Genomic DNA, 12,297 nt, shown 5'->3' on the forward strand with positions numbered 1-12,297 from the left:
GGTGCTTGGCATGTGCCAAGTTTATTCACAGCTGGTTCTCACAACAGCCCCATCTTGTCTTACAGAGTTAGAAACGATGGCTCCGAGGGGTTAAGCGACTTCCTCGAGGCCACCCAGCCGTGAGGCCGGAGCAGGTCTTCTTACTCGGTCCCAGCTCTCCTCCCTCCTCCTGGCTCGTCCCACCCTCACCGGCAGAGGGGCCTAAGAAAGACACAGGCACTCGGCCCTGTCTCAGCGGGGTCAGGGGCCATGTCCCTCACCCCGTGGCCCCGGTGGAGCGAGGCCCTGCCACGGCTGTCGTCCCGGAGCCCCGCCGAGGTGGTGCCGGAGACGCTCATGATGGAGCTGGCGGGGCAGATGCGCGAGGCCGAGAGGCAGCAGCGGGAGCGCAGCAGTGCGGTCAGGAGGGTCTGCACCGGCGTGGACTACAGCTGGCTGGCCAGCTCGCCCCGGGCCACCTACGACCTCAGCCCTGGGGAGCGGCTGCAGCTAGAGGATGTCTGCGCCAAGATCCCCCCGGCCTACTGTGGGCCTGCCATCCTCAGGTAACCCCTGGCCCTGGCACGGGGCCCGGCTGTTGAGCTGCAGGCTCCAGGGAGGGTGGCTGCAGTGGCAGGGCGTGGGGTTACCAGGACTGGGGCCGGGGGGCCTGGAGGACCCGTCATCGTCGGTTAGAAGGAGCCAGGCAGGAGGAGGAATCGGAAGGAGGCCCTGGAACATCAGGCCGTGCTAGGGGCTCAGAGGGAGGCAGGGTGGCTCCTGGGTGCAGGCTCGTGCATTTTGATAGGACAGAACCCCAGGCCTTTGAACTTGCTGATCTCCCTGTCCTGGTGGCTATTATCCTGGATTCTAACAAGCTGGGTCCTTCTCCATTAGTTCATCTTCCACTCCACCTTCTTAGAGAAGTTTTCCCAAATAACAGTTATCCTATTTCAAACTAGCGTGCCTAAGGGGTGTGTGTGTGTGTGTGTGTGTGTGTAAGGGGTGCAGAGCCCTAGGGCGCTGAACATTAAGAGCTTGGGTACAATATTCCTGAATATAAGTGTAACCTTAACAAAACCATGACCTACATACTCCAGCATCAGATGGATTCCTGTTGAAGTCAAGCATTAGTCCGATTTCAAAAGTAACTCGGTTTCTTTATCTGCATTTCTCAAACACTAGTAAAGAGATACAGATCCACAATAAAACATCTTAAAATCCACCTCCCCCCCAATCCCCAGAATCTTCTCTCACCATCTTTTTTTTTAATACTTTTTTTCTTATTGATTTCAGAGAGGAAGGGAAAGGGAGAGAGATGGGAACATCAATGATGAGAGAGAATCATTGATTGGCTGCCTCCCGCACACCCCACACTGGGGATCGATCCCGCAACCTGGGCATGTGCCCTGACTGGGAATCGAACCATGACCTCCTGGTTCATAGGTCGGTGCTCAATCTCTGATGGGCTTCTCTCACCCATCTTTAATGAGTGTATCTATTGTACACCTTTTTCTTTGAAATGCCCCTTAAAAACTCTTCTCCTTCTCCAGTTCTGTCTACACGCCTCTGGATTTTGTTGTCCTTTTAACTCCCTCCCACTGCTTCCTCCGGGCTGAGAATCTCACCCTCTCCACTTTGCTGTACCACGGGAGCCCCCAGTTACAGGAGCACCCTGGGGACAGGGGCAGGGGTCAGTGTTGGGGGGCTGGCGCTGACGAGGGAATCTAACCTGGCAAACCACACCTCCTACATGACGGGGAGGCTGGGGACATGCGTATGGTGATGGTCTTGTCACACTTGTTGCCTCCCTCCCTGCTGAGGGGTTGGAGCAGTCCTGACTCAGTATGGTGGGAGAACCTATGCAGTCAACGACTCGGTAACCACCGCTCATTCTTGAGGCCCAGCAAAGGCATTTCCGGCAGAGGAACCAGCAGGGACCCTGAGAACCTGGGCCTGGGGGCACATGTGTGACTCCCGGCTGGAGCACAGACGGGGACACAGCGGGGGACCTGGGGTGGAAGGAAAAGCTCAGGGCAGTGGCCGAATCGGACACACACCTCAGAGAGACCGCTCCGGTCAGGGGGCGGAGAATGGAGGATGGAGGGAGGGGATGAGCTAGAAAGCCTCATGTCCTGGACGGTGAAAGCAGGGGGCTCCCCTCACCACACGGATGTGGATAGCCTGGGCAAGTGCTAGGGTTTTGCATGTTAGCTCATTAAACCACACAAAGGTGGCTGTGACCCCACTTTACAGACGGGGAAGCTGAGGCTCCTGGAGGCCAGAAGTGGCAGAGCTGGGATTCGAACTAGGGCTGGGCTGGGGCCACAAGGAGGTGGGGTGACTCTGAGTTACCTCAGGAGCAGTGGGGACGTGGAGGACTTGGGACTTGACCTTAGGGGGTGCCCATGGAAGCCCCTGAGGCCAGGTGCCACCACCAGGTGACATCACCCCCACCCCCACCCCCACCCCCCCCACCCCCCCCCCCGCAGGTTCCGGCAGCTGCTGGCGGAGCAGGAGCCCGAGGTGCGGGAGGTGTCCCGGCTCTTCCTCTCGGTGCTGCAGGAGGTCCTGGAGCGGACGAAGCAGGAGGACGAGGCCCGCAGGCTGACCCAGCAGTGGAGCCTGCGGCCCCGCGGCGGCCTGGCGCTGGCCACCTTCAGGGCCCGCGCCCGCATCTCTCCCTTCGCCAGCGACATCCCCACCGTCTCCGAGGACGTGGAGCGGGAGGCTCGGCCGCCGCCCCGCACCTGGAGCATGCCCGAGTTCAGGGCGCCCCAGGAGGACTGACCCACCTGCTCCCGCCCGGGGCAAAGCCACCCGTGGGAGGGCGCGGAAGGCCTGTGACCACCCCGGGCCCTGGAACCTCCTGCCAGGGGGCCACGGGCAGCCCCATCCCAAGACAACCCTGTGAGATGGAGCCCCTCCCACTAAAGCAGGCCCCCCCCCCCCCGCTCCCACTAAAGCAGGCCCCCCCCACTAAAGCAGGGCCCCCACCCCACCCCTCCCACTGAAGCAGGGCCCAGGGTTAGGGCTTGGAGCTGCCGCGGGCCCCCTCCCTCCCCGGGGTCTCGGCAGACAGACCAGGGCCCCACCTTCTGCTTGTGTCTGGGAGACGAAGAATTGCCCTGACTTTTCGCCAAGACCCCGAGTCCTCACCCCACCTCCAGGGTTGTCCCATTCACCCCATCTCCCTGGGTAACTAACGATGAGGGGCCTGTTGGGTGGTGTCCATTCTCTGCTGGTGACTGGCGGGTCCCAGCCTCGTGGGCGAGCAGAGCTGGAAGCGGCCACAGAGGTCACCGGGTCCCCTCTCCTGACTTCTGAATGAGGACCCTGAGGCTCAGAGGAGGCCACGCTTCCTCCACCTTAAACGGATCCCTGTGGGTGGTAGGTTGTCCCTGAATACTGTCTCTGACCTGGAGTCCTGGAGTCCTGGGCTATGATGGGACAGGTCCAAGGACTACGTCTGCACCTGCCTGTGGTCTGACTTCTGTCTTGGCTTGGCCTTGGCTTTGGCCTTGGCCTTGGCCTTGGCCTGGGGGGCTAAACTGCTCTGCAAGAAAATAGCTGGGGCAGAGGTAAGCTGCCGTCACCCCACCCCAGGGTGCCATCTCCTGGGGGGTGGCCAGTCCCCAGCAGCTCCTCCTAGAAGCTCAGCTCCCCGCTCGATGCTTTGGAGAGTCCGGGTCTCTGACGCCAGGGCCCCTTTGTAATCTGGCCATGACTGCTCTTCGGCCTTCCCCAGAGCCCACGCCCCTACCTGACCTCGAGGCACCTGAAATGCTTTAGGAGAGCTTTCCTAGAGCTTGATGATGGGCACGTGGAGTCTCCCATGTGGGGATCACCCATAGTGAATCCTCACACACTCTGGGCTGAAGTGGGGCGTGGGGGATGGTGGGGAAAGTGTCTGTCCCCAGTTATCCATGCACACTCAGAAAACACAAGTGAAGCAAGTACTTCAGTTGCAAGCTTGTCCCCGGCCCTGGCTGGGGTGTGTTTAGGAACCGAGCGGTATGTTTTGTTTCTCTCTCTCTCTCCCAGTCTCTTCCACTCTTCCTAAAAGTGAATGGAAAAATACCCTCTGGTGAGGATTAACAACAACAAAAATAAATAAAAGATTTCTTTTAAAAAGAGAGAGAAAATGTAAGTGAATCTTTTTTTCCCCCTGCAAAAAGCTTTATTGTTTCATTTGGTCCAATGCCTGGGAGAGGCCTTCAGGGTGGCTAAAGGGATGGCCAGTCGTTTCAGGGAGAGGCTCAGACACCAGGGGATGCAGAGGGGCCCCTCAAAGGCCTCGGGGCTCCACAGGCTCCTAGTGGTGCTGGAGGGGAAACCCTTCCAAGAGCTTCTCGCCCCGCCCAGCCTGGGGGCCGGCAGCCTGCGGAGGGGAGCCAGGTGTGGCCCATCTTCCTGATGAGTTTCACCTCCTCACCCGGAAGTGGCTCTGCAGGAAGTCAGAGCTGAGCGTCTGCGGGTCCACAAGGGCCTGGGTCAGGTTCCTCTCCAAGGCCAAGGCGGCCTCCCTGGCGCCCTGAGTTCTGCCCGCTCACCTTGGGGAGGCCTCAGCGCGTCCTGGGGGAGAGGGCGGCCACCGCGCTGGGTTTGCAGCTTTAAGAGACACTCAGAGCCCACGAGCTTCTTCTCCACCATCTCGCCCAGAGAGAGGTAGGTGTGGGCGCCCGCAGAGGCAGGGGAGCAGGGGAGCCGGGCGGTTGACGGCAGCCTCCACTTGGGTGGGGGTAATTCTGAGGAATTTGGGAGCTCATGGTTGTTCGGCGATAAGGAGTTAAGGTAGAAAAGAAACCAGTGTGTTGGCTGGTCCCGGAGGTGGTTCTGAAGGTGGTTCTGAAGGTGGTTCTGAAGGTGGTTCTGAAGGTGGTGACTGGATAAGACGCAGGAGGGTGGCCAGAGGCTGGAAGGGGCGTCCCTGGGTCTGTTCGTCCAAACACTGTTGAAGCAGGAGGCAGATCCGGACCGCCAAGGGCACTGTGCTAGTGAATCTTAATGTAAATAAGATGCCAGGGGAAGATAAGTCAGCAGGGGAAAATAATTTTTATTTTCACTCAAATCTGGACAGTAGGATGGTAAAAAAAAAAAACCTCTCACCCAACACTGTCAGGATGGGGTTGATTTGCTCATTCACATAATTGGTAAAAGTTAAGAATGACTTAAATAAAAATATACTAGTACATCTTAAACGTCTTAGATATTTTATGGTAAGACACAAAATATGGCTCATTTAACTGCCAATTTTTTAATGTAGGCTCCAGCTGTGTTCACTTTTGTGTGTGTGTGTGTGACGTGTGTGGGTTGCCTGATGGGAGTGCTACACGGAAGGTGCATTGGGTTGGGTGTCTTTAATTATACAGTAACAGTAAGAACTGGTACAAACAAGTTTTGGGAAAAATCAGAAGAGAACCGTGGTAAGCTGATAACTCGGTTGGTAGGGGCAGAAGTTTTGGAGGAGAATTAGAAAAGGATCTACTGGCCTGCACCTTTCGGGGTGCCCGGGGTGTGGGCCAGCAGGAGGAAATGCAGTGTCAGGGCCAACCCGGCGGGGGTGCAGAGGCCGGTTAAGAGAATGTCCACTGTTTCCTCCTTCCCCACCACCCGGCATGCGCCTGCTCTCCCCAGAGAGAAGGGGGACCCGAAGCTCTCGGTGTTGTGTTGCTTTTTCAGTTGAGGTAACTGGAACCCACCAGCCTCAGGTTGTCCTCCTGCAGTGAAGCCCAATTGGGAATCAAGTCTCAATTGAGATTCAGGTTGTTAAAGGGAGTAATGATGTCCGCCTCAATTTCTAGTTCAAAGACTCGGTAACGTAAAGAACAAAACAGCTTGAGAGGCTCCTCGTGAGTGATAGCAGCTGTTGGCTGTTGAAGGGGTTGGGGTTAAGGGTGCTCCAGACTTCCAGGATTATGTTTGCGTGCAACGCACCACCACTGGCCACTAGAGGGAGCCAGTGGGGTTGGACCACTCAGCGGTTCCATTTTATTTCACTTTGGGTTTTTGTTGTGAACATTTTCAAACAGCAAAGTAGAGGGAAAGTGTAAGGAGCTCTCATAGTCCCATCACTAGGGTTTAATAGTTATTAACGTTTTGCCATATTTGCTTTCTTTTTTGTGAAGTATTTTAAAATAAATCCCAGACACCATGACATTGCACCCCTGAATACTTTAGTATGCACTGCAAAGGAAATTTACCTGTGTCTCTACAATACCATGACTCCCAACAAAATTAACAGTGATTTTTTTAAAATATCATCTAATATCCAGTCCATATTCAAATTTCTCTATTCCCAACAAATGATTTTTGCAATTTGTTTTTTAATCCTCACCCGAGGATATGCCCACTGATTTGAGAGAGAGAGAGAGAGAGAGAGAGAGAGAGAGAGAGAGAGAGAGAGATTAATGTGAGAAACATCGATTGCACCCCCCAGGTATGTGCCCTGACCAGGAATCGAACCCATAACCTTTTGGTATACAGGACAACGCTCCAACCAATTGAGCCACCCAGCCAGGGCTGCAGTTTATTTCTTTGAATAAGAATCTAATCAATCCACACATTGACAAGAAAGTTGTGATCTGTTTTACTTTTGATCATACTGTGTTAATTCAACTCCACAATGAAGTGTTGTTTAAACTTAGAGCGCTTATGAAACATTAGTATTAATATGCAGGAAGATAATGGCTTCCTCTGTAAATTACTCAGATCCTTGTTATGTTCATTGATTGAAATTCTTTCAACAGCAACCAAGATTCTTTTTTGTTGTTGCTGTTAATCCTCGTCTGAGGCTATTTTTTTCCCTATTGATTTTTAGAGAGAGTGGAAGGGAGGGGGAGAGACAGAGAGACATCGATTGGTTGCACGTGCCCAGACCAGAGCCGGGGATTGAGCCTGCAACCGAGGTACCTCCCCTTGACCGGAATCGAACTAGGAAGCCTTCAGTCCACGGGCCAGTGCTCTCTCCACTGTGCCAAACTGGCTAGGTCTGCAACCAAGATTCTTTAATATGTTGAAGTAATGCTAAAAATTGATAGTAACAGTATATCTAATCCGACTTCTCATTTGATTGAAATACTCTCCACCTCCATGTGTTTTATTTTCTCAAACATGCTTGCAAATAGCCTGCTAAAACCTTCCCTTTTCCTGCCATTTAGAAACAAAACACTAAACTTTATAAAAAAAACTTGAGGGAAATCTCAAGAATTCTAAGAGTGGCTAGTGAAAAACGTGTATTTTTTTTTTTTATGCTATCATTCAACACGTAGTGACATGTCAGTCTGTCTTTATATACTCACATGGCTCGCCAACAAAACATGATCCATTATTTCAAAATTCATTCAGCAGCAAATCATTTTTTACAGTTATTGTAAATTAACACCTTGCATCATTTGTTAAATGGGGAAATTGGGAGTTGTTTCTTTCTGGTGAATATTATTACATATTGTATTGATATAAGCAGTTAGACAGACATGAGCAGAGTAAGGATGATGGACTAGGTACAGAGGGCCAGCAAGACCCCAGGTGCCTGACAATGGACAATCACTTGTAGGGAGGGACCTCGCCCCCAGGGGGACTTTTCCTCCCCAAGCAGATGGCTGGTCCTGAGGTTTGGCCCCCTTGATCTTTCCTCCCTAGAGATAATAGCGAGGCCTCAGCTGTATTTCAGCTCCAGGCCCAGTTAAGCAGCAAAACCAGCCATGGCTGAGGTCAGGACCAGCTGTATTGAATAATCACCTCCTGCCCTGGTGCCGGCCAATCATTCAGTGGGGACCACAACTCTGAAAGGCCACACCTGGAAAACTACTGAATATTAAGATCTTGCCCTGGGATCTCCCCTAAAATCTCCGCCCTTAAAACCCTTAGGATGGAGAGCCCAATGCACTCTCCCTCCAGGGAGCACGCCCACCTTTCCCATTCCCCCTTCCCTCCCCTCCCCCTCCTTTAGCTTCCTCCCTCCCAAGCTCCTCTGGCCCTTCCTTTACCTCTGTAACTTGTTTCCTAAGCCCATTTCTTCCAGGAATTACTCCTCCTACCTCTGTAAGATGCCAAGTCCATGTTCTCTTCCAGTTTGGGTCTTCCTCTGAATTCTTTCCTAGCCAGAAGCTAAGGCTGCTGGACCCAGGTCCGGTCTGACCCCACAGGTCAGACACCGAGTGCCCTCCCCACAGCCTACAACAGTGTTAAATTAGCATGCTGTATTGAGTAGGGGGCTCATCTAAAAGTAAAATCATTGGCTCCAAATCGTGACTTGATCATAGTCCAGGGGAAAATAACAAAATAATTTTTTCAAGTTCCTAAACCTGTCCGAGAGTTTTATATTACTGAGAAGGGCATTCACAAGCCAACAGAGATGGCAGCATTTCCTAGCACATGCGGCTCTTTGGCCCCTTGCGTGTGGCTCTTCCACAAAATACCACGGCCTGGGCGAGTCTATTTTGAAGAAGTGGCGTTAGAAGAAGTTTAAGACATTTGGCTCTCCAAAGAAATTTCAATCGTTGTCCTGTTGATATTTGGCTCTGTTGGCTAATGAGTTTGCCGGCCACTGACCTAGCACATTTGAGTGCATTGCATTCCAGTTCGGAACAGAGGCAGCTTTCCCAAAGCCTGCGGCCAACCCTGGTGGTTCTCCAGCCGTGTCCCCTCCCGGCTAGGAAGGACTTGGTGCCGGTACAATTCCATTCCAGGAGCAAGCTGTTCCTCCCACTAGGAGCTGAGTCCTGAGGCGAACCGCTTAGAAGCTACTCGGGCAGCTCCTCGGGGCTGTGGGTCTCTCTGCTCGGCTCTCACGAAGCGTCCAGGCTCCAGAGCACAGAGCAGAGGAGATACGGTTGGGGTTAGTTAGCATCTCCTTAGTAGACAAGAAATTAAGCCACTAGACAAAGAAACTGCTCCAAAGTGCGAAAGGGATGGGAGAAACACAACTTTTATCCAAAGAAGCCTGCCCAACCATATTGATATGGACAGAAATGGCTTTGTCATCGAGAAAATTCCTCTAATTTTCCACTACAGATGCAAGAAAAAAAATTTCTGATCCCTTTCTGTCTGTGGCAGACAAGATGGAATGGGACAACACAGGAAAAGAAAAAAATTCCTTTATTAATATTTGAATGGTCCTTGGCAATTTACAAAGTGCTTTCGCCTGCAATTATCTCATTTGATCTTGACCATGAGGTGAGATGTGTTATATTTTGCCTCAGGTTACGAGCAAGTGGCCAGGCTGAACTTGAAAGCTAGGGTTCTTTCCACAAGCTGCACTGCTTCTTAGTGCTAGGTCTTTTCTGCTCTCCAAATGGCCCCCAAAATCCTCATCACAGTGATGTCAGTGTGCGTGGTTTTCTGTTCACTCCGTCCCGCCCTCCCCCCCCCCCCCCCCCAGCCATTCCACTGTCTCCAATAGTTGGTGAAATCCTTAAGTGCAGGAACCAAGTGTTTGATCTCTGCGTCTCCACCTTCTGGGCACACAGTAGGTACTTTACAAATGTACTGTCAGATGGATGCATTTGGACACCAAGTTGCAACTTACACAGGGCAGGGACAGAGCGAAGCTATGAATGAACATAGAGGCATGTATGTATCGATCTGTATCATACATTACATTGTAAGTTCAATGAGGCCAGGGTCTGATTTCAGTTGGTATTTCCCAAGATATGCCTGACACATAGTAAGTGATCAGCATGCTTCTTAGGAATTCATGCTTTCATTCATTCACTCATCAAATATTTACTGATTGCCTCTGTGTGTAGTCACCATAAAGGGGATGGGCAGGGGTATGGTGATCTCTAAGCGTTTCAGACAGAGAACACACAGCTGAGCTTTCAGCTCTTCTCTGAGTCACTCTGGAAGGCTTCCTGGAGGAGGCAGGCTTTCCCAAGAGTGTTAGGGGCAGAAATAGTTATAAGAAATATTAATCATGCTCTGTTAACAGTGATTGTTTTGTTCTGATTAAAGAAAGCATTCTAACCTGGCTGGGCGTTGTACGCATCCTCCCCTCCTCACCCCCTCCCACACACCACCACCTTAAAGTCAGCCTTGGATCTGGAAGTCAGCTTTGGAATGTGGTCCATTCTCATCTGCTATCATGGAAAGATGAACCACCTTGTTGTCCAGACAATTGAGTCCCAGAGGGGTACCCCAGTCCAAATTGCATGTAATCTATAACCATTATACGCATTTTTATTCCCTTTGCCTACTTCCCCATGTAATCTTTGTCCTACTCAATATAAGCAACTTGCTTATGGCGGGGGGGGGGGGGGGGGGGGTGAAGAGCAGATTTTTATGACCTGCTGCTCTCCCATCCTGCCGGCAGTATTGGAATAAACATATGATTCAACCCTGTCTCTGCTTAATTGGCTCAAGTAGCGACAGGCAGCTGGGACCCATTGTCATTTCAGAATGTGTGAAAGGCTACTTCAGGTTTGGCCCATAAAAACTTCTCAAAGCAATGTAATTTAGCTCCTCCATTGTACATTGAGCAGGGACAGAGCTAGGCTTTTTTTTTTTTAAATTTATTAAGGTGTTACATATGTGTCCTTATTCTCCCCTTACCCCCATTGTCTGTGTCCATTGGTTAGGCTTATTTGCATGCATAAAGTCCTTTGGTTGCTTTCTCACCCTTACCCCCACCCTCCCCTACCTTCCCTCTGAGGTTTGATGGTCTGATTGATGTTTCTCTGTCTCTGGATCTGTTTTTGTTCATCAGTTTATGTTGTTCATTATATTCCACAAGTGAGTGAGATCATGTGATATTTATCTTTCTCCGACTGGCTTATTTCACTTAGCATAATGCTCTCCAGTTCCATCCATGCTTTTGCAAATGGTAAGAACTTTTTTTTTTTTTTACCGCAGCAGTGTTCCATTGTGTAGATGTATCATTCTGTTTTTTTTAGAGAGAGTAGAAGGGAAGGAGAGAGAAACATCAATGTGAGAGAGACACATTGATTGGTTGCCTATCACATGCGCCCCAATTAGGGCTGAGGATTAAACCTGCAACTCAGGCACGTGCCCTTGACAGGGAATTGAACCCAAGACCCTTCTGTGTGCTGGCAGGTGCTTTAACCACTGGCCAGGGCAAGCTAGGTTTTATGGGACTTAAAGCATATGCAATTTGGAGGGCCCACTAAGAAAAAGAATACAAAATTAGGTACTACAGATGTGAATATTTATTTAGAACAGAAATCACAAATTACAAATTTTATAACGACAATTAGCAAAATATTTCAAAATTCAGAAAAACATCCTAATTTTATTAACTGACATATCTCTATATTGCTTTATTTACTTATTTGGGGGGAGGGGAGTATAAATGTCTTCGTAGTGATTTTGTATCTTTTTTTATACATAGAGAACTGAAAGATTCAGCTTTTCCTCTTTCATGGTTGATCAAAATTATTTTTAAATGCAAGGATGCAAAATAAACAAATGTGTCCTCACCCACAGGTACACGAGCTGTAGCACTGCTATAAGTCTGTGCCCTACATAAAGCAGAATTCAGATTAATTCTATTCTGTATGATTCCCATAAACAAACAAGCACGGTGCCTTTGCAACTCTATAGGCTCCATTATCAAGTGTATCAAGCTGTGGACCAAATCTTTATTTTGGTAGATATTGATGAAAACTAATCATCTCTTATAGCTTCACATACCTAATTATTGGATATAATTAGTTTTCCATAATCTACTCTCTGGCTCCATATTACAGGAAGACCTCCGGCCCTGCACCTGGTGCTACGAAAGGTCAAGACCATGTAAGCACAGTGCTAAGGACCCTCGCTGGCCTCGGCAGGGCCCTGATGCTTATGCTTCATCTGCTTCCTGGAACCTCAGGCCCTGCTGAGGAGGAAATGGAGAGGAGAAAGTTCAAGAGGGACAAATCAGCACGGGGGCTCATGGCTCCTGATCACACAGCCCCGCAGTTTTCCTACTAGAACATATGTACAAGCCTCTTTTCAGGCTTTCTTCATTAAAACCCTCTCTCACTATCAGGTGGGTACTAGATTTATCGGGGTAATCACTTCGTAAGTTCTATAAATGTCAAATCACTATCTTGTACACCTGAAACTAACATAATATTGCATGTCAACTATAATTGAAAAACTTATAAAAACTACCTCATGCTTGTCTGAAATTGTTTACAATTCAGCCAATTTAACTTTTATCTTGGAAAGCATTACAGTTCTCCAAAGTGAGGTTTTTAAAGTAATTTGACCCATTATAAACACCATTCATATGGGTAACTGCAGGCCTGGAGCTAGGAGAGAAGGCATGCACTGTCCAGACCTCCGTCTGTGCTGTCAGTCTCGCCTCCAGAAAGT

The 12,297-nt window shown here is 50.2% G+C and overlaps 1 protein-coding gene across 1 annotated transcript; it reads left to right on the forward strand.

The window, feature by feature from the left end:
* Positions 1-249: 249 nt before the first annotated feature.
* On the forward strand, positions 250-2,769 carry RD3 (RD3 regulator of GUCY2D; the record flags this gene model as incomplete). Its single annotated transcript, XM_079761711.1, has 2 exons — positions 250-545; positions 2,472-2,769. The coding sequence occupies 2 exons, from the start codon at positions 250-252 to the stop codon at positions 2,767-2,769; spliced, it is 594 nt and encodes a 197-aa protein (XP_079617837.1).
* Positions 2,770-12,297: the final 9,528 nt, after the last annotated feature.

Source organism: Cnephaeus nilssonii (genome assembly GCF_951640355.1).
Source record: "Cnephaeus nilssonii genome assembly, chromosome: 21".
In the NCBI taxonomy this organism is placed as follows: Eukaryota; Metazoa; Chordata; class Mammalia; order Chiroptera; family Vespertilionidae; genus Cnephaeus; species Cnephaeus nilssonii.